Here is a 20,785-nt window from a genome sequence, read left to right on the forward strand (position 1 = left end):
AGAAGGGAGGCCCTTGGTGAAGACATCGGCGAACTGTGACGTGGTGGGAACGTGAAGCACACGGACAGCCCCAAGGGCGACCCGTTCCCGGACGAAGTGAAGGTCAATTTCCACGTGCTTGGTACGCTGGTGTTGAACGGGGTTGGTGGAGAGGTAGACGGCGCTGACGTTGTCGCAGTAGACGAGGCAAGCAGAATCCAGAGGATGATGCAGCTCCTGCAGAAGTTGCTGCAGCCAGGACGCTTCGGCGACGCCGTTGGCAACTGCACGGTATTCGGCCTCGGCGCTCGATCATGAAATAGTGGGTTGGCGCTTGGACGACCAGGAGATGAGGCTACCACCGAGGAAGACAGCATAGCCGGAGGTGGAGCGGCGGGTGTCAGGGCAGCCAGCCTAGGCAGCGTCGGTGTAGATGATGAGCTGAGTCGGGGCAGAGCGGGGAATGACAAGACCAAAGCCGATAGTGCCCTGAAGGTAGCGAAGAATCCGCTTGGCAGCAACGAGATGGACTTCCCAGGGATCATGCATGTGCAGGCAAACTTGTTGAACGGCGTACGCGATGTCGGGCCGGGTGAAAGTGAGGTACTGGAGAGCGCTCACAAGGCTGCGATATGCTGTAGGATCATCAACAGAGGGTCCGGCATCAGCAGAAACTTTGGCACAAGTGTCAACAGGGGTGGAACAAGGCTTGCAGTCGCTCATGCCATGACGAGCAAGAATGTCCAGAGTGTACTGACGCTGTGAGAGAAACAGAGTGTCCTTCTGTCGCTGAACTGCCACGCCAAGAAAATGGTGCAAGGAACCAAGATCCTTCATGGCAAATTCTTTCTTCAGTGCATCGATCACCTGGTGTAAGAGCGGCTGAGAGGAGGCTGTAACAACAATGTCATCCACATATAGGAGCAAGTAAACTGTCTTGGTGCCACAGTGATAGATGAAAAGAGAGGTGTCGGACTTAGCTTCAGTGAATCCTAGAGAGAGTAGACAAGCAGCAAACCAGCTGTACCACGCTCGTGGTGCTTGCTTTAAGCTATAGAGGGACTTGTTGAGCCTGCAGACATGTTCAGGAAGAGCAGGATCGGCAAAACCAGTGGGCTAAGGCAGTACACCATTTCTGACAATGTCCCATGAAGGAAAGCATTCTTCACATCAAGTTGATGGATCGGCCAGTCCCGAGAATGAGCCAGAGTGAGGATGGTGCGAACAGTGGCTGGCTTGACGACGGGGCTGAAGGTTTCGTCGTAATCAATACTGGGGCATTGTGTAAACCCGCGAAGTACCCATCGAGCCTTGTATCTATCTAGGGAGCCATTAGCATGGAACTTATGTTTGAAAATCCATTTGCCAGTGACCACATTCACCTTGGCAGGGCGAGGTATGAGATCCCAAGTGTGGTTGTCCAAGAGAGCAGCATATTCTTCTTCCATAGCCCGACGCCAATGATGATTGGTAAGAGCGTCACGACAGGACCGCGGTAGCGGGGATAGAGCCTCGGTGTGTAGGGCAAGACGGGGCTGCTGGTACCCAGATTTCCCATGAGTCGCCATGCCATGAGAATTGGCGATGGGCGGGATGGGAACAGCACCGGCTGGAAGTGGAGGACCACTCTTGACAAAGCATGGTGGAGATGGAATGATGTCGGAGCGTCGAGGAGGAGCCCCAGCAGGGGACTCTGGTGGCGAGCTGGGTGTCGGGGCGCGCCTGGTGTAGACATGAACAATGGGTGGTTTGTCGAAGTAGGAGGCCATGGGCGCCGGCACAGGGGGCGTCATGGACACCGGTGCAGGGGCAGACGATAGGGGGGGCGCCTGCACAGGAGGCACCATGGATGTCTGTAGGGGGGCACCATGGGCCGGGACGTCGGTGTGCCTGGGGCAGGCACCGAGATGACCGATGGCCGGGGCACGGGGAAACTCGATGGAGGTGGCCTGGACACCTGCATGCCTAGTCCCAGCATCGGAGTGACCGATGGCACAGGCTGGGAGGGGGCGCACAGAGGCGCAGGTGCTGGTAGGGGGCCTGCACTCCTAGGGATACCTGCAGGAAGAAGGGAAACTGATAGGGAGTCATCATCAGTTAGAAAATCAAGCTCATGGGTAGGAGGTGAGGGCCGACGAAGGGAGAAAGGAAATGTTGTTTCATCGAAGACAACGTGGCGAGAGATGATGACACGGTTGGTGGCGAGATCGAGGCCCCTATAGCCTTTGTGATCAGGAGAATAGCCAATGAAAACACATAGAGAAGAACGTGGGGCGAGCTTGTGAGGAGTGGTGGCAGTGAGGTTGGGGTAACAGGTGCAGCCAAAAGTCCGGAGGTCATGATAGGAAGGATGAGTGCCATAGAGCACGAAGAAAGGGGTGCTCATTTGTAGAGTTTTAGTGGGGAGGCGATTGATGATGTGAGTGGCAGTGGCAAGGGCATCAGCCCAATAGGAGGGGGGCATGGAAGCTTGGAAGAGCAAGGTGCGGGTGACATTGTTGGTGGTTCGAAGCATGCGCTCGGCTTTGCCATTTTGCTGCGAGGTATAGGGGCAAGACATGCGGAGAGAAACACCTTTAGCAAGAAAGAAAGCACGAGACGCAGAGTTGTCAAACTCACGGCCGTTGTCACATTGCACGGATTTGATGGTGCAACCAAACTAGGTGAGCACATAGGCGAAAAAATTAGTGAGGACAGAAAAAGTGTCAGACTTTAAACGAAGAGGAAAAGTCCAAAGAAAATGAGAGCAATCATTAATAATAATGAGATAATATTTAAATCCGGATACACTGATAATTGGAGAAGTCCATAGATCATAATGGATTAACTCAAAATTATGAGATGCTCTTGACAAGGAACTAGTAAAGGGTAAGCGGACATGGCGCCCAAGCTAACAAGCGTGGCAGAGGGAGTCATCATTGGGTTTGCTGGAGATAATTGAAGAAGACTAGGCGAGGCTCTGAAGAGTGGCCTTGCTGGGATGGCCGAGGCGACGATGCCAAGTAGCCGGGGAGGGAGTGGCCACAAGAGCGCAGGAACCGGAGGGCGACGATGGGAGCTGCAGGGTGTAGAGGGGCCCTGAGTTGTTACATCAAAGGAGGACGTTCCTGGTACGGATATCCTTCACAAAAACACCAAGTGGGTCAAACTCAATAGAAACGAGATTATCAGAGGTGAACTGTCTAACAAATAGAAGGTTTTTAATAATATCAGTAGCTATAAGAATGTTGTTGAGATGAAAGGGACCAGGAAGAGTAGAGTAGCCGGTGCCAACGACCGATAAGGTGGCACCATTGCCTACCACAATGGAGGAAGGAAAAAAAGGATGGCGACACGGTGACCATACTAGGGTTGGAAGCGATGTGAGATGTGGCGCCCGAGTCGACAACCTAGTCCGAGGAACTTGGTGGTGGGGTGAGGGTAACGGTGCTGAAGGCGTTGGCGAGGGACTGGGGATCCCATGGTGACCATGCAGAAGGGGACGGCGGGGTGGGTGCCTAGTAGTATGCTGCAGGAGTTGGAGGATAGTATGCTCCAGGAAGAGGCATGCCCGTCATCAGAGCTTGCTGCGGCGATGAAGATGGGCCGACGCGAGGTGGTGGACCACGAGGACCACTGTGGGCGGACCCTGGCCACATATGGATGGACCCGGTCCATGGGTTGAGGATGGAGGGCCACTGTGATCCGCTTGGCGAGCCGCTGTGCGATCCACCTTGGCCACGGCCGCCGCGACGATGCCGACCACGGTTGCTGCCAGGTGACACCCCCCCCCCCGGCAGCCTATGGAGGGCGTGGGAATGACGGCCCAGATGGTGATGAGGAGGCAAAAGGCTTGCTGGACAAAGAGGCAAGGAGAGCTGAGGGAGGCGCCATGTTGAGCTCGGCCAGGTGGAGGTCGGCACGGACATCAGCAAACGAAGGGAACGGCCGTTGTCGAGTGATGAGCTGCGACATGAATTGGAAGCGCTCGTTGAGGCCACATAAAACATTCAGCACAAGAGTGCGGTCACTGATGGGCTCACCAAGGTTAGCAAGAGCATCGGCCATACTCTTCATCTTGCGGCAGTAATCATCGATGGAGAGGATGCCTTGGGAAAGGGTGCGAAATTCGGCGTCGAGGAGCATGGCGTGGGACTCGCGATTGTTTAGGAACTGCTGCTCAATCCCAAGCCAGGTCGCCTGAGCAGTGATGCCGTCACGCTCGTGGATGACATCTAGGAGGTCGGAGGAGATGGTGTTGAAGAGCCAGGAGACGACCACACAATCCATGCGTGACCATGTCGGGTCGGTGAAGCGGGAATCGTCACTGAGGACGTGGTCCTTCAGAGCGAATCGGCCAAGGGTGCGAAGAATGTAGCCGTGCCACTTGGAGTAGTTGGAAGACTATAGATCAAGAACGATGGGGATCAAGTTCTTGATATTCTGGACAGCGGCGGCCTGGCTGTGCAGATGAGTAATGGCCGTAGCTTCAGAGCGGACATCGTCGCCGTCCACGGTGCTGTCGTCCCGGAGGGGTTTTGGGCGAAGACGCTCACGGAGGGCAGCGGCCTACTGTTCCAGGATGTCAGCCTTTGCGCGCTCTTGTTCAAGAGCAGCGGTGGCGGCACGGACGTGTTCCTGGGCAGCGGTGGCTGACTTGAGAAGATCAGCCTCCTCATGGAGTTGCTGACTGCGCTCGGAGTTGGTGATGCGCAAGGAGACGGCCTCTTCTTCTAGTGTCTTGGTGGCGGCAAGGGCTTCGTCGCGAAGCTGAGTCGCGATGGACGCTGCTGAGGCGCCAGAGGTTGAGCCACCGGAGGCCATTGGCGCGGCAGCCATCAAGGTGAGGCGCGGTAGCCGAAGCAGAGGCGCTGCAGCCATCAAGATGAGGCGTGGCAGCTGAAGCAGAGAGGTGGGCGGAAGCAGAGGGGTGGGCGGGAGGTGGAAAGGCCCAAGACTGTGATTAGTCTGATACCATGATAGAGGAATGCCAATAGGCTTAGATTCACTTAAAGGAGATATTACAATAGGGTTACATATATAGAGAGATAGACTAAACTAGAGAATTAAGAGGGGGGAAGTCCCAGGTATCATGCCGGGAGTCCCTAGGCGGCTCACTGGGTAGAAACCCAAGGGGTAGCCGGTACAACAGTAAATGATAGGAAATAAATACTCTAACAACCATTAACATTGGAAACGATCGTAAATCCAGCAATAAAAGATTATAGAAAACTCCAGCATTGCCCACAAAAGAGGACCCTTACTTTTTATTTAAGGACTCCCAACTTTTAAGGGTCATGTTTTTAGACTGCACTTTAGCAATAGCCCTCAAAATAGAGCCCTCAAACTCATTCTAATAGAGAATGACACCTGGGCCCCGCTTTCCATTGACTTTCTTAGCCAAAACACCGGAAATCACGAGAGGATGGAGTCAAGCCGCTAACAGAGCTATCGGTGGAGAGGAGTCATAGTAGCATCGCTGCCGGAGTAAATTAGGGCTACCTGCCATGTGAGCCCGAGATAGGCTGTCACCAGTGGGGCTCCAACTACAAATGGGAACTGGGTACAAGAGAGGAATTGAAGACTCCATGAAGAAGAAGAACAGTAGAAGGATATGGAGATGAGCTCTATTTTGAATATTCAATGACTTCCTTGGCCTGCTCCATTCCCTTTTGTAGCTAGAGCCCCACTGATGCCTGTCTCAGGCCCACATGGCAGGCAGTCCTAACAAAGTCACGGTCATGACTACGCCAGGGAGTCGTGGATGTGTCACACGCTAGGGAGGAGTCACGAGGAAAGGGGCGAGCGGGAGAAGCTACGTTGACTGGGGGCGTGTGGGAGAGGAGTCAGGCTATGGTGCATTGGCGGAGGCGGGCGGGAGAGAGGCGTCGAGCAGTGGCTCGTCGGGCTCAGGTGAGTAGTTCCCAACATGACATGGAGATAATGTAACACCCCTGGTGTTACGAGTTTGCTTAGCACCGAAATTTAGGATCGAGAAAGATTAGCTTAACAAATTTCTGGGTTTTAAAAATGTATAACGCATGTGAGGTGAAAAACAATTTCTAGGAACAAGGATCAAACATAACATGTATTCAGTACTTAAATAAAAATTGAAGTACAAATTTAGTAGATGGAAATGCAACTTTAACTTTTGGAAAATAGATGTTGTTAACTAGTGTTTTGGGAGCTCAAAAATCAAATTTGACGTTACGATGAGCTCTTTTCGTTAAGTTGGCAAACACCTGAACTATTGTTAAAATACCATTTTTAGCAAATTATGTTGAGCAAAATAGTGAAATGGTGCTTAAATATTTTGCTCCTACGGGTTAGTATAAGGTATGGACTACTGCATGGAGTATTTGTTGGTTGAAGTTAACAAGGTTTAAATCTATTAAAAATTGCGACAAAAGAGTTAATGGTTACTTAGCCTCAAATGAAATCCTTAACTTTCCTAAGTATGGAAAAGTAGTAAGACAATGCTATTTTAATATTTAATTTCTAACAAAAATGTTTAAACACTAGTTGTATATTTTCGTATTGTTTATTGCATCAAAGTGAGTACATGAGCATGGTGTAGGTAGAAGTTGTGTTGGATGTCACATTGATCTCGTAAAAATTCCCCAACTTCGTTGGAACGCACGGTAAACCACGTGTTGGGGCTCTGTCCGTCAACTGGCGTTCAGTGCGACGAGCTCATATTGGCATCCATCTATCTCCTTCCCTGGTTGTTCTCCGGTCATGGTGATGGCGTTGCTAGGTCGTTGGCAATGTGGACCTTACGATAGGGGAGTTAGTTGAACCTCAACTGTGATCATTACTAACTCTTGCTACGCTTCAAAATTCATGCACGTCATCGCTCATTGTTGCGCGGCCCGTGTCTATAGTCACCACGCACGTGCTGCTGCTGCCTGGTCATTCCAGGCCTTGGTCGTTGCACCATTGGCCGGCCTCATCGGCTGTCGACCGTCGGCCGCATGCCGGGCTATGCCGGCCACAGTCGCCTTCCATAGGGCTGGGCAGAGCTGCAGTGCTGCTGCGTGGCTGCTGCGTGCACGCTGCCTGCCAAGCCATGTGCGGGGCCAAAGCCGATGCCGCAGCAGTCGCTGTTTGGCCGATGTGGCGCTCTTTCCACCGCTCGAATCACCTACTCATCGAGATGTTGCCTGCCTCCGTAGTCACATCGCACTAATGCCCGTGTCGCGGTGTCACTGCCCTCCCTCGCGTCGTCTTGTTGCACCGGCCCTACGAGATGGCCCCGCGTGTGACCGTTGTTCCACTGCCACCATCCACTCCCTACCAAGACCGAGCGGTCCCATCTCAGCACCTCACGGCATGCTCCCTTTGAGCCTCATCGTGCGGATGCTCCAGTTCATTTAACATAGCTTTAGTCGAGGTTGTTTGAGCCTGGAAGCCACTGCCCCGTCTGCCTTGCCGCCAATGGAGCCATGCCGCTTTGCAAGCTCATACGTGTGGTTCGGGTCACCACACCTCAATTCGGCGTTCTAGTAGTTAGACAGGAAAGCCAGCTAGGAGCCCGACCCTCACTTTGGCGCAACCAAGCACTATTGGCCACCAATTTGGCGTTTTTCTCGCCGTCGTCCCAGTGAATTTAGGGTAAGGTCCGAATTAGTTCAATTGTTTATATCTAGGACCTCGCCTTGACCTCCTCTATCTTGTTCTCGCGCCATTGGGCCAGGGCACTTACCGAAGATGTGGTGACATGCTGGTGTCCATCGTAGAGCGCCACCGCCCCGCTCGGTCGCACATGGCCAAACCACCACAGTGCTTCCTAATTTCAACCGTCAGTAGGGCGTACACCATGGTGAGCTAAGGATGCTTCTCCGCCATCTCTACCTTGTCGAGAGGGCATAGGCTCGCCGGAACAGTCGCCCCGCCACCACGGTTAGTCGCTCGCCACTGCAGTTCATGCCAGCGCGTCTCCAAGTTCCTAACCGCCGCCCACCCTTGTGCATTTAGCTGTAGATGGTGGTCGGTCCCTTACTTCCATCGTAGCGAGACTAGTTGGCCCGGCATAACCGCTGTTGCCGCTGGTGTGCCGCGACGCCACGCACGGGCACGTCGAGGACTGCTCCGTTGCAAAGGCAACACATTCTAGGGTCTTTAATGCAAAGCGTGAGTCTGTAGTAATAGTGTTTTGTTGCTCCGTATGATTATCCAAAAGCCCGAGCCCTCTTTTGCAAAACGCGAGCACGCGTGGGTGCACTCAGCCTTGGGCCGTTGCTAGGCCACCGTGACGCGCGTGCAGCTGCACCGCGCTGGGCTACCGAGCTAAAATGGTCGCCACCGGCCCTTTTCCTTTTCTAAGCATTTTCTAATTTAGATTCTAAGGTAAATTTATAAATTCAATGTAAAATTGTGTAGTTAACCAAAAATTGTGAAACCAATTTTGTTGAGTTCCTAAAATCATGATCTATCTGCTTGTATATTTTTTCATATAGTTTTATAATATTTTCAGAAGTGATCTAATTAAATTGAGATGCTTAATATTGTTAAAATATAAACTTAAAGGAATTTTTGTGATAAATTGGTGATAGTGTTGGCTCTGAAACTTTTACAATAAATTCCTAACATTATTAGGTGCTTACTATAATTTTTGTAGCTCCATAATAATTAGTTTGCTAGGTAGCTAAATAAGTCCTAGTTCGAAAATATATATTTAATCAATAAAATGCCAAAGCACCTTGGGATTTTAAAACTAGAACATTTTTCCAGAGACAAAGCCTTACTTGATGACGTGGATATATAGAATAGTACGTTAGTCATTAAAGCTAGCTCGTTAGCTTACAGAGCGTAATCGTAATTGAGAGTTGTAGTTGCTATTGATTAATTACATCTTTGTGTTGCATCCGCGTATATCATAATAGGAACAACGATGGATCATGGAGTCAAGCGAGGTAGCGGAAAAGATGATGACTTGATGATCATGTCACTATGATGGAATGCTAACTTTTGGTTATATCTTACCCAGGCAAGCCCTGGTGCATAACCCCTATTATTCTATACTTTATTTTATGCTTGTGCATTAAGTTTTAAGGAGTTTGATGAAAATCACTTGCATATATATATTCTTATCCTATGAGTCCTACTAGTATGTCAGGATCATGTAGACTGCTATGCTATAGGATCCGATAGAAGTCGAGTGATTACCTATCACTCGCGAGAGATAGGAAAGATATTATTGTTGTTATTATATTACTGTCACATGGAATATATATGAATGATAATTGAAGACCGGGCGAAATGGTACTTTGGATCTGGACTTGGTTAGGCATTTGAGCGAGGCTCGGATTGCACTTGTTCCGCCTGTGTCGATTGAGGACCGTCCATTGCTATGGATGGTAGTCAGGTCACAGACTTATTATCCTAAGCACATACTTGCTTATGGGAGCGAGAAGGCTCGTTGCTCTCTTGTCGTGGGTTCCGGCTCTTTTTGGACCGACTGATTGGAGGTGGGGATGGTGGAGGTCTAAGCACCACACTGAGTCCGAGACTCAGAAGTGGGGGCTTGGAGTTTAAGTTTGGACGGGGGACCTGGACCCCTTGACAGGAGAGTGATGGATTGGTCTTGCTTGTGCCTAGGGTATAAGTGGGGCGTGTGTTTCGGGGTACCCAGCTGGGATACATTGGTTCACGAATCGCCATGTGATACGGTATGACTTGGCTATAGTCTAGCACTATAGTAAGAACTGGAATATGAAAGATGGTAAAATGGTTCTGATTGCTTACCACCTGCTTGAAAGTATCATAGGTGCTTACATAGAATGGTTAGTTAATGAACTAATGATGACTGCTGATGAAATTGAATATAAGGACGCACGTTTAGTAATGCTTCCATAGATGCAATAACCCACGAGCCAGATAGCCTTGCATATCCTTGGAGTCTCTTATTTTTCTCCTATCAGGTAAGTCTTGCTGAGTACAATCGAGTACTCAGGGTTTTAATCCCCTGTTGTAGGTGATCGGAGGATACTTAGAGCTGACTCTTATGTGTGGAAACCTCCTGATGGGCTTAGAGAGGATTCCTTTCACGCTACGACCGTGGTGTTTATTTATAACCCTCATGAAAGGCTTTTATAAGAAAAGATGTAAAATCTGCTAGCAGCTCTTGTATAAAAATGTCCACTATGTTAATGCTCCACTATGTCATTAAATTAATCATGCTTCCTCTGTAACTCTAATAACATTGTTATATTCCGCGGTTATAATAAATTGAGGTAATATTTTGGTACTGTAATAAAGTGATGTAAGAAATGACTTAAGAATGTTGTAAGCTTTATTCTCTCGTTTACGATCCTGATGGAAAAATATAGATTTTTTAGTTCTCTCTTAGGGTGTGCTCGATGGAACTACATAGTTTAGTGTTCTCCCTTTGGTACTTAGTGTCTAATGGAAGACAAGTACTCCTAAGAGTCATTAGATTAGACGGTTCTGCCACAGATAAATGGCAGCAACTGAAAGAAGGGTCTCCCTCTAGATCCTCTAGGAATGAGGGCTAGAGGGAGGATTTGGGTGCCCACCCAAATTTGAGGGCTCTAGTAGAAGCTTTGTTGGAGTTATGTTTTCCTGAGCACCCATATTTAGATAGGGGGTTCAAATATGGGCATTGCTGGAGTTGCTCTTATGACACCAATTAACAAATCGAATGGCAAGCAAAACCTTATTTAGTAATTTAAGATGGCATGAGCACTAACTAACCATTAAGTGAAGAGTAGAGCTTACAACGTACTCGCCTAGCTTGAAGTAGACAGGCTAGCAAGGAACTTGTTCGTACGCTGCCATTTTGGTGGAACTGTAATGGCTTATTCAACTTAAATGTGGTTGACAGTCTTAATAAAACTCAGAGTTAACAGTCTATTCGCTTGGTCGTATTTGGCTTATAAGCCATGGCTTATCAGCCAATGAATAGTATTTTTCTCTCACATCAAACCAGCCAACAGTACTTTCAGCCATGGCTTATCAGCCAAACAAGCCCAAACGAACAGGGCGTCACTGTTGGCTTCTACTGTTCACCAGTGATATAGGCATAGGACATCACTGTCGACACATTCCCGTTGCAATCCTATGAAAACTATGGATGCTTTTTTACCACCCCTGATAGAATATATAATGTGTTGAACATGAGCACATGCTCTCATCCTACCTCCTTCTCTTTAGCTACCAAACCCTAGCCGACACCCGTCATTGGGACGTTGTCCCTTCCCTCTCCGTGCCATGAATCCCCATGTCGCGTCCAACTCTAACCACCACCCCATCTTGAGACATCGGCCTCGATCCCTGCCCTAGCGCTGCACCACCCATCGTTCCCTGTCGAGTGTACAACACATCTACAGTGTGCCTCATCACCCTCCACGGTCCCTTGTCCTCTCCCCAGATCGCATCTCATGATTCTGCTACCTCCTTACAGCCACCAGCACCTAGGCGGATGTTCACTCGCTCTCAGACTAGTTTTTTGAAGCTGGTTGATCCCTTGAATTTCTCCGCCTCCCACACTAAGGTGTCGCCAATCCAGCCCGGCTAGTTATCGTAGCGTGCTTGCTGATTCAAACTGGAGCGCTGCCATGGTGGTCGAGTATAAGGCATCGACAACAATACATGGCGCCTTATTCCTCGGCCTTCTAGAGCCAATGTGGTGTCAAGAAGGTGAATCTACAAGCACAATTTCCATGTCGAGACACTCTTGCATGCCACAAAAAAGCACGCTAGATTGATTCGGCTTTGCACAGTAGCACGACGTCGACTACGATGAGACGACGTTTAATCCGATCATCAAGCCAATGACGATCTAGACTATCCCCGGCATCACCACCTCCAAGGCATGGTGACATGAAGAACGTGTTTCTTCAAGATCACTTAACCAAGATATCTACTGCCAGCAGTTGCCTGCCTTCGTCTACATGGTGACTCCTGTCATTGTTTGTCTATTGCAGCACTCCCTCTATGGTTTCAAGCAAGCCCCTTGAGCATGGTGCCAACAATTCACCATGTAGATTCAATAGGTGAGCTTCATTGCCTCAGTCTCTGACATGTCCCTCTTTGTGTACAAGGAGTGGGATCAGGTCGCCTACTTCCTACTATACGTCAACGACATCGTTCTCACATCCTCATCTATGACACTATTATGGCACATCACAAGTCTCTCCACTCTAAGTTCTCCATGACAGACCTTGACGCTCTACACCTCTTTCTTTGTATCTCCGTGACATAGTTTCCCTACGACATGTTCCCGTTCTAGTGGCAGTACATTATCAACGCATCGACATGGATGAGTGCCACTCCACTTCAACTCGCGTGGATGCTTGTGCCAAGCTATCGGCGACGAAAGGCGCCCCTGTTGCTAATCCAATGGAGTACCAGAGTCTTATGGGTGCACTCTAGTACCTTACACTAACATAACCAGATTTGGCATATGCTGTGAAGTATGTGTGCCTCTTCATGCATCTCATGCTGATCAAGTGCATCCTTCTCTATGTGAAGGGAGCGTTTTAAGATGGCCTCCACATCAACACAAGGTTGATTGATTCTTTGATCGCGTACTCCGACGCTAACTGGGCTAGCTTCCCAAACTCTCGGCGTTCCACTTCTAGCTACTACTCCTTTCTTGGCGACAACCTAGTGTCCTGGTCATCCATGTGACAAACCAACGTGTCTCACTCCAGTGTCGAGGCCAAGTATTGGGCTGCCGCTCATGTCGTCGTCGAGGGCTACTTGTTAGATTGATCTCTAATCCTAACTAGACCCAACGGCCCAGTTGGGCTTTTGATTCGCGCCCTGATCGGGGGCGCCTATCCCACCATGGCTGGAGGGCCCCTGTCACCCTACACTATAAAAAGAGGTGGGGGCCGGCGGCTCTTATCACAAGGTTGGCCTGAGCCGAGCTCCCCACTGACAAACCCTAAACCCGATCTAAGTGAGGGGCGCAGCTAGTGATGGGAAGTACCTCCACCACTACACTGCGCCACCATCGATCTTCATCGCCGGCACCGCATCTCTGACCCATCTTCCCTGACCGTCGCTGCGCATGCGTAGACTTCACCAACAAACCCGATGGCGGACTCTAGATCATCCCCCTCCACGGTGTCAGGTTCGTCAGCCCTCATCCACCCCTCTCTATTTCTCTCTCATTGCATTAGAACGTGTTCTAGGTCTTTGATTCATCAAGCACCCTGGCTAGATCTACTCCTAGTGATTCTATAAGTATAACAATGGTATCAAAGCCATCGGTTGCTAGGGTTTTAGATCTAGAATGGGTAAACCGATTAGAAAAGAAAGTAGAAGGTTAGATCCAGTGCAGATCTAACAAGAACAGAGGGTTTGGTTGAACCCTAACCCTAACTGGGTTAAGGAAATGAGAAAAGAAGAGGGTTTATCCTAACCCAAACCCTAACTGGGTAAAAGAAAGACAAGGAGGGCTCAACACGCGATGTCGAACCCTAAAACCATAGAGTCCCTCTGGGGAAGATAAACAGTGCCCATCCCAAAACCCTAACCCTAACACAGTTAACCCTAAATCCCATCCCAATCGATCAAAACCGAGAAGAGCAAACAAGAACCAAAGAAGGGGAAAAGGGGAAGAGGGAGACCCAGAGGGATTACCTCGCCGTCGTGCAGAACGACGCGCGGGGAGAAGAAGGCCGAGCCCGGGGGGAGCTGCTCGCCGGACTCAGGCCATAGGGGCGCCATGGCTAGGTCGCTCAACGGCGGCGTGCTCACCCGCTGGTGAGCGCACACGATGGCGAGGGGGCCGGCGATGGCGTCGGGGCTCTCTGCTCGCTCTTGCCGTCGTTGCTCATCGCTCGGGCTTGCTCAGCTAAGAGAGGGAAGGGAGAGGAGAAGGCCGAATGGCCGTTAGGGTTTTGGCCGGGGGGCGGTTTTGTTCGCCCGAAGACGTCGTGTAGCCGTTCGATCGGATCCAACGGCGCCAGATGCATGGGCCGCATCGCGGCCCATACGGGCGCGTGGAGCTTTGTCGGCCCAGGCCCACGTTGCGGCTTGGGTGCGACAGCGCGCGTGGAGAGATGGGCCCAGCCGGCTTTTGCCGGTTTTTGGGCCAAGAAAGTCACAATGAGCCCGCGAGCCAATTTTTGTTTTTTCTTTTTCCTGAAAATTTGAAAAATGGAAATTGGCTCAAAAGAAAATAGAAAAAAGTATTTTTTCCCTGTGGGTAAAAATTTAAGAAAATGAGTTCATTTTTTCGCTGCATATTTAAAGATGTTATTTTCATTATTAAATTTGAACCAACGGGAGAATTTAATTTTGAAAATGGATATGTTTTAATTGATTATAATATTGTTATTATTCTGACCAACGTTGATTAATGGCAATATTATGATGTTTTGTCTTGCACTAATTCTATTTCTGCCCAACGGTGATGTAGAATTAGTGTAGAGGACAATTGTATGTTTTGATTTTGACCAACGTTGGAACTAAGGCATGTAATTGTTATTGTTATTATTCAATTGTTCATGTTGCTAATTATATACAGGGATTCCGTTCGACGAGGACTATGGAAAGAAGCGAAAGACACGTTAAAGTAGCAAATAGAGTCCGAGCAGAAGTTGAAGCCATTGGCGATCTTTCTCTAGAGCTTGCTGATGGTTTCAAACTTATACTTAGAGATGTTCTTTATGTTCCCTCGTTATAGAGAAACTTGATTAGTGTTTCATGCTTGGATAATGATGGATATGATTGCCATTTTAGAAATGGCAAATGTAAGATAACATTTAATAATGCATGTGTTGGTCTTGCTATCTTACAAAATAAGCTTTATCTGTTATCACTATGTGATGATGTGAATGTTGTATGCGATGATGGGAACGTTGCGTGCGACAATGTGAATGTATCCTCGTCTGCGGATGTAAACAGAAAACGAAAGAGAGCTCACGATGCATTGTCGAAATTATGGCACTGTCGTTTAGGCCATATTTCGAGGGGTAGAATAGAAAGACTAGTTAAGAATGATATTCTTCCTCCATTAGAGCTCTCAGATTTAGAACAATGCAGAGAATGCATTAAAGGAAAGTATGTAAAGAAAATTAAGAAAGATGTCAAACGAAGTGCAGGAATTCTGCAGATTATTCACACAGACATCTGTGGTCCGTTTCCTGTAAAGACTATGGATGGTTATGATTCATTCATAACATTCATAGATGATTACTCCCGTTATGGCTACATTTATCCAATCAAAGAAATAACAGAAGCATTGGATAAATTTAAAATATTTAAGGCAGAAGTTGAAAACCAACACAATTTAAAGATTAAGATAGTCAGGTCCGACCATGGGGGAGTACTACGGTCGGCATACCCCATATGGCCAAGTTCCTGGACCTTTTTGCAAGGTTCTTATAGGAGAATGGTATAGTAGCCTAGTATTCTACACCAGGCGAACCTCAGCAAAATGGAGTAGCTGAAAGACACAATCGTACCCTGATGGATATGGTGCGCAGTATGATAAGTTACTCCACCTTACCGATGAGCCTGTGGATGGAGGCGTTAAAAACCGCCATTCATATTCTCAATAGAGTACCAAGTAAGTCAGTGCCCAAAACACCGTATGAGTTGTGGACAGGAAGAGTACCCTCACTAAACCACTTACGTGTGTGGGGGAGTCCTGCTGAGGCTAAAGTATTTAACCCAAACATTGGGAAGCTAGATCCCAAAACAGTAAGTTGCCATTTCATTGGCTACCCAGAAAAGTCAAAAGGTTTTCGTTTCTACTGTCCAGATAGACATACAAAGTTTGTGAAAACGAGACACACTGTCTTCCTAGAGGATGAAATGATGAGGGGGAGCATGGTAGCTCGAGAAATTGACTTTGAAGAGAAGCGGGTGTATGTGCCCACTCCGATGATTCATGAGCCATTTTTCTTACTACCTGTTGTCGCTGCACCGATAGTACAAGATACTATGGTGCCAGCACCTGTTGTTATTCCGCCTGTGGCAATAATGAATGACGATGAGGAACCTGTTCTTCAGGATCCTATAGAACCAATTGCCACACATGAGGGGGAGCAACAACAGCCTCAAACAGAAGATGTGCCAAATGTGGAGGCCCCTAGAAGGTCTCAAAGAGTTAGAAAATCAGCTATTCCTGCTGACTATGAAGTGTACAACACTGAGGAATTTCAAATGGAGGATGATCCCACCTCATTTGAAGAAGCCATGAGAAGTGATCATTCATCAAAATGGCTTGAGGCCATGGAAGATGAAATGAAATCTATGAATGCCAATAAAGTTTGGGATTTGGAAATAATTCCTAAAGGAGCCAAAACAGTAGGTTGTAAATGGGTCTACAAAACAAAACTTGACTCTCAAGGGAATATAGAGAGATATAAAGCGCGACTTGTGGCAAAAGGCTTTACGCAAAGAGAAGGGATTGATTACAATGAGACATTTTTTCCAGTCTCATGTAAGGATTCCTTCATAATCATAATGGCATTAGTGGCACCTTACGATTTAGAATTACATCAGATGGATGTAAAGACGACATTTCTCAACGGGGACTTGGAGGAAAATGTTTACATGGCACAACCGAAAGGTTTTGTCATAGAAGGAAAAGAACGAATGGGATGCCGCCTAAAGAAATCCATTTATGGATTAAAACAAGTTTCAAGACAGTGGTACTTGAAGTTTGATCAGACAATAAGAAATTTTGGGTTTAAAGAGAATGTAGAGGACAATTGTGTCTATACAAAGTTTAAGAATGGGAAGTTCATCTTCCTTGTCCTGTATGTGGATGATATCTTACTTGTTAGTAGTGATGTCAGTCTACTACTGGAGACAAAGAAGTTTTTATCCTCAAAATTTGATATGAAAGATCTTGGTGAAGCTTTGTTCGTTCTAGGGATCGAGATTCACCGAGATAGAAGTAAAGGGGTATTAGGACTGTCACAAAAGGCATACATAGAGAAAATCTTAAAGAAATTCAGTATGCACAAATGTAGTCCCTCACCTACTCCTATAGTCAAGGGCGACAGATATGGGGATTTTCAATGCCCCAGGAACCAATATGAGATCGATCAAATGAAAGCGGTTCCATATGCTTCAGCTGTCGGAAGCTTGCAATATGCTCAGGTATGTACGCGCCCTGACTTGGCATTTGTTACCGGGTTACTTGGCAGATTCCAGAGCAATCCTGGAATAGAACACTGGAAATTAGTAAAGAAAGTCTTGCATTATTTGCAAGGAATGAAAGGCCTCATGATGACTATAGAAGATCTAATTCACTCCATATAGTGGGGTTTTCAGATTTTGATTATGCGGGAGATGATAGAAAATCCACGTCTGGATATGTATTCACTCTCGTAAGGGGAGCTATTTCATGAAAAAGCTCAAAACAAACCGTCACTACATCGTCCACAATGTATGCCGAGTTTGTAGCGTGTTATGAGGCAACGGGGCAGGTGAACTGGCTAAAGAAGTTCATACCCGGTTTGAAGGTGGTTGACGACATCTATAGACCACTTAAGTTATACTGCGATAATAATCCTGCAGTACAGTATGCTCACAATAATAAGTCAAGTGGTGCTGCCAAACACATTGACATAAAGTATTATATTGTGAAAGATAAAGTCTGGGATCAAGTCATAAGTCTTGAGCATATAAGTACAGTAAAGATGCTCGCGGATCCGCTTACAAAAGGCTTACCACCCAACGTGTTCAGAGAACATGTAGCCGGCATGGGTTTAAGGGAAAGCCTATAATTCCTAGACAAAAGAAGGCCCAAAGATAAGTATCTATTTCAGAACAGAGTAGTGTGTTGTAGCTGTTAAATCTATCGGCAATAGACCGTGACGATGAGACATGCTCTATGCGCTAATCTGTAATGGAATGAACAAAAGTAAATGATATGAAAATGAAAGATGGAAAGAGATCAAGGGGGAGATTGTTAGATTGATCTTTAATCCAAACTGGACCCAACGGCCCAGTTGGGCCTTTGATTCGCGCCCTGATCGGGGGCGCCTAGCCCACCATGGCTGGAGAGCCCATGTCACCCTGCGCTACAAAAAGAGGTGGGGGCCGGCGGCTCTTATCACGAGGTTGGCCTGAGCCGAGCTCCCCGCCGACAAACCCTAAACCTGATCTAAATGAGGGGTGCAGCCAGTGACGGGAAGTACCTCCACCACTGCACTGCGCCGTCGTCGATCTTCACCGCCGGCACCGCATCTCTAACCCATCTTCCCCGACCGTCGCTACCCGTGCGCAGACTTCACCAACGAACCTGATGGCGGCCTCTGGATCATCCTCCTCCGCGGTGTCAGGTTCATCAGCCCTCATCCACCCCTCTCTGTTTCTCTCTCGTTGCATTAGAACGTGTTCTAGGTCTTTGATTCATCAAGCACCCCGGCTAGATCTACTCCTAGTGATTCTATAAGTATAACACTACTAGCTTTACCAGCTTCTCTCGGAGATCCATGTCTTGATTGCTCGTGAGACCGGTGTGTACTACGACAATGTTAGCGTTGTCTATATGATTGTCAGTCCCATCCATCATTGCCGCATGATGCACATCAAGATCGACATCCACTTCATCTATGAGAAGGTAGCCTTGGGACATGTGCACAAGCTGCATGTCCCATCATCGCACCAGTTCGTGGATATTATGACCAAAGGCTTACATGTACAGTGTTCACTGAGTTTAGGTCCAGTCTTTGCGTCCGTGACTCTCCCGCTTCGACAGTGGGTGGTTGATAGAATATGTATGTGTGTTGTACACATGTCTGATAACGCAAGCCGTCTTGGCCTATATATGAAATTCACCCAACCCAAAGGATGTGTGGCGTTTCCCATCTCCCTTCACCAATGAGTGATTTGATGCATCACGCATAGTAAATCATAGAGGTATCACGACACGAAGATTTGGCGTAGGTGGGGTGCCCTACACCTGGTATGGTGTTTTTTATTGTCTGTGTACTGAATGCTGGTTCGATATGTGTGTAGGGGTGTGTTCGATGTACCGATCAGGGAGCTTCTTACTGCATATGGTCTTAGCTAGCTTGATCGGTTTACAGTTTGGTTTTCTAATTGGTTACAACAGAATCACAATCTGATTGGTTTACATGCCTGTCCATCTAAACCTTATGCGCCAAGTAAATGAGACATCCCAAATTACATCTTAACCAATCGGTCCCGCCCAACCCCGTCTTGTGGACTAGTCGTGGCTTCGGTGACCCGGGTTCCAGGTATTCGTCAAAAACCAATGCCAAAAAACTACAGTTCTTAAGCTTTATACAAATTTCTTTCAAATTGAAAATACTGACATCCTATATGTGTCATATGTCTGAGATGGAAATATGCTGCAGAGTCGCAGAGAAGAACAGACACAAGACTGGATCTGATTACTGAATCGAACGGCAATTGCAGAACATTATGTAAGATGGGAGGAGACCTGCATAATAATCATTATGCGAAGTGTGAAGAGTTCGTTTACAGCACACTAGCCGGCAAGAAGAGACAACAGGGCTGCCTAAGAACTGTGTAATATTTGATTACGTGTCTGCCATTTTGCCGGAACAGGAATGGCTTATTCAACCTGGGTGTTGTTGCTAGACCTTAATAACTGAGCTTCATCAGGTATATATCCTCCTTTTTTTTTGCGAAAGAGGTATATATGATCCTATAAGGTAAGCGACTGCCAACCTGGGGCTTCTACTGTTCACCAGCGATATAAGGATAGACCTTTGGTTTCAGCACTGTCCTGTCACAGTCCTGTTCTGCAGCACTGATAAGAGGATTCCCGACTATGCTGAAAGAAAACAACAGACAGAAAAACCACAGATTTTAAACTTTCTACAAATTTCTTCCAAACCATTGACTTCCTATATAAATGCCATGCGTCTGAGATGAAAACAAGACTGGATACTTACTTGAACGTTCTTGCAGACGTTTTTGGTATTGGACCACTCAAGTTATTGTACGACAAGTCTCTGAAAGACAAGAGTGCAGAGTGAGTGCAAACCAGGCTATGATTTACCCTGGCAAGAACACAAACCTTTACGAAATGGCTCAAAGAAAATCACGTTGTTGCAAATTGGAGCGTATGCTTCACTTACATGTACTGAAGGCAGCCTAAGGAGTTTGGGATTGTACCATGTAATTTGTTACTGGACAGAACAAGTGTCCTGAGCTTTGCTAACTTGCCAATCTCTGTTGGGATTGGCCCAATTATGTTGTTATTCTGCAGCAGACTGGGACAAAAAAAAAAGAACACCTCCCAATAAAAAAAGTTAAAAAAAATAACACTCAACACTAAGACTTGCTCTATCCATGGGAACAATACTCACAGTGTCTCAAGTTTTGTCAGGTTCCCTATGCTCGGGGAGAGCAGGCCGGAAAGGTCCTTGCTTGGAGCTTCCCTGTCAAACATGCAAACATAAGAACATGAGAACTATATGGTGGCTTTGATTTGGAGGTAAGAATAGATGGAGAGTAGGGGTCTAGCTTACAGTGCAGTGACAAGATTCTCTGGTGAGCAGGAGACAAAGGACCAGCTACAGGGATCAACGGAGTCTGGGTCCCAGTTTTTTAGCGCACCATGGGGGTCCTTGAGGAGGTTCTTGATCATCATAAGAACTTGCACTGCCAGTACCACAGAAATCAACACCTAACAGTGCAAAAAAACCTAACAGAGACAGACACCACTAATAAAAAATGAGTCCTTGGAAACCACAACAGAGGAGAACCTTCATAGTTGAAATCCTTGGGGGCGGCAAGGCCGCTTGAAGGGAAGAACAGCAGGAGCAACAATAGGAAGGAGGAAGATGGAGGTGCCTTCATTGCTAGAGGCAGGTGAGTCGAGAGCGCGAGGAAG

General features: G+C 47.6%; 2 protein-coding genes across 2 annotated transcripts; both read right to left on the reverse strand.

The window, feature by feature from the left end:
• Nucleotides 1-3,759: 3,759 nt before the first annotated feature.
• LOC136523748 (uncharacterized) lies at nucleotides 3,760-4,248 on the reverse strand. Its single transcript, XM_066517323.1, has one exon. It carries the CDS (start codon nucleotides 4,246-4,248, stop codon nucleotides 3,760-3,762), a length of 489 nt encoding a protein of 162 aa, XP_066373420.1.
• A 15,111-nt stretch (nucleotides 4,249-19,359) lies between these two features.
• Nucleotides 19,360-20,762, reverse strand: LOC136522269 (LRR receptor kinase SERL2-like). The gene is made up of 5 exons (XM_066516102.1): nucleotides 20,421-20,762; nucleotides 20,259-20,330; nucleotides 20,028-20,162; nucleotides 19,842-19,901; nucleotides 19,360-19,720 (listed from the first exon to the last, which is right to left on the reverse strand). Exons 1-5 carry the CDS (start codon nucleotides 20,540-20,542, stop codon nucleotides 19,624-19,626), a joined length of 486 nt encoding a protein of 161 aa, XP_066372199.1. The 5' UTR covers nucleotides 20,543-20,762; the 3' UTR covers nucleotides 19,360-19,623.
• Nucleotides 20,763-20,785: the final 23 nt, after the last annotated feature.

Source organism: Miscanthus floridulus, chromosome 18 (genome assembly GCF_019320115.1).
Source record: "Miscanthus floridulus cultivar M001 chromosome 18, ASM1932011v1, whole genome shotgun sequence".
NCBI classification, from domain to species: domain Eukaryota; kingdom Viridiplantae; phylum Streptophyta; class Magnoliopsida; order Poales; family Poaceae; genus Miscanthus; species Miscanthus floridulus.

Excerpts from the sequence above, each read along its gene's own strand:
- LOC136523748 (XM_066517323.1), bottom strand. The coding sequence starts at position 4,248 with ATGGATTGTGTGGTCGTCTCCTGGCTCTTCAACACCATCTCCTCCGAC.
- LOC136522269 (XM_066516102.1), bottom strand. The coding sequence starts at position 20,542 with ATGATGATCAAGAACCTCCTCAAGGACCCCCATGGTGCGCTAAAAAAC. Across the intron at positions 20,331-20,420 it reads GAGAATCTTGTCACTGCACT|GGAAGCTCCAAGCAAGGACC; the intron begins GTAAGCTAGACC and ends CATGTTTGACAG. Across the intron at positions 20,163-20,258 it reads CTGACAAAACTTGAGACACT|TCTGCTGCAGAATAACAACA; the intron begins GTGAGTATTGTT and ends TTTTTGTCCCAG.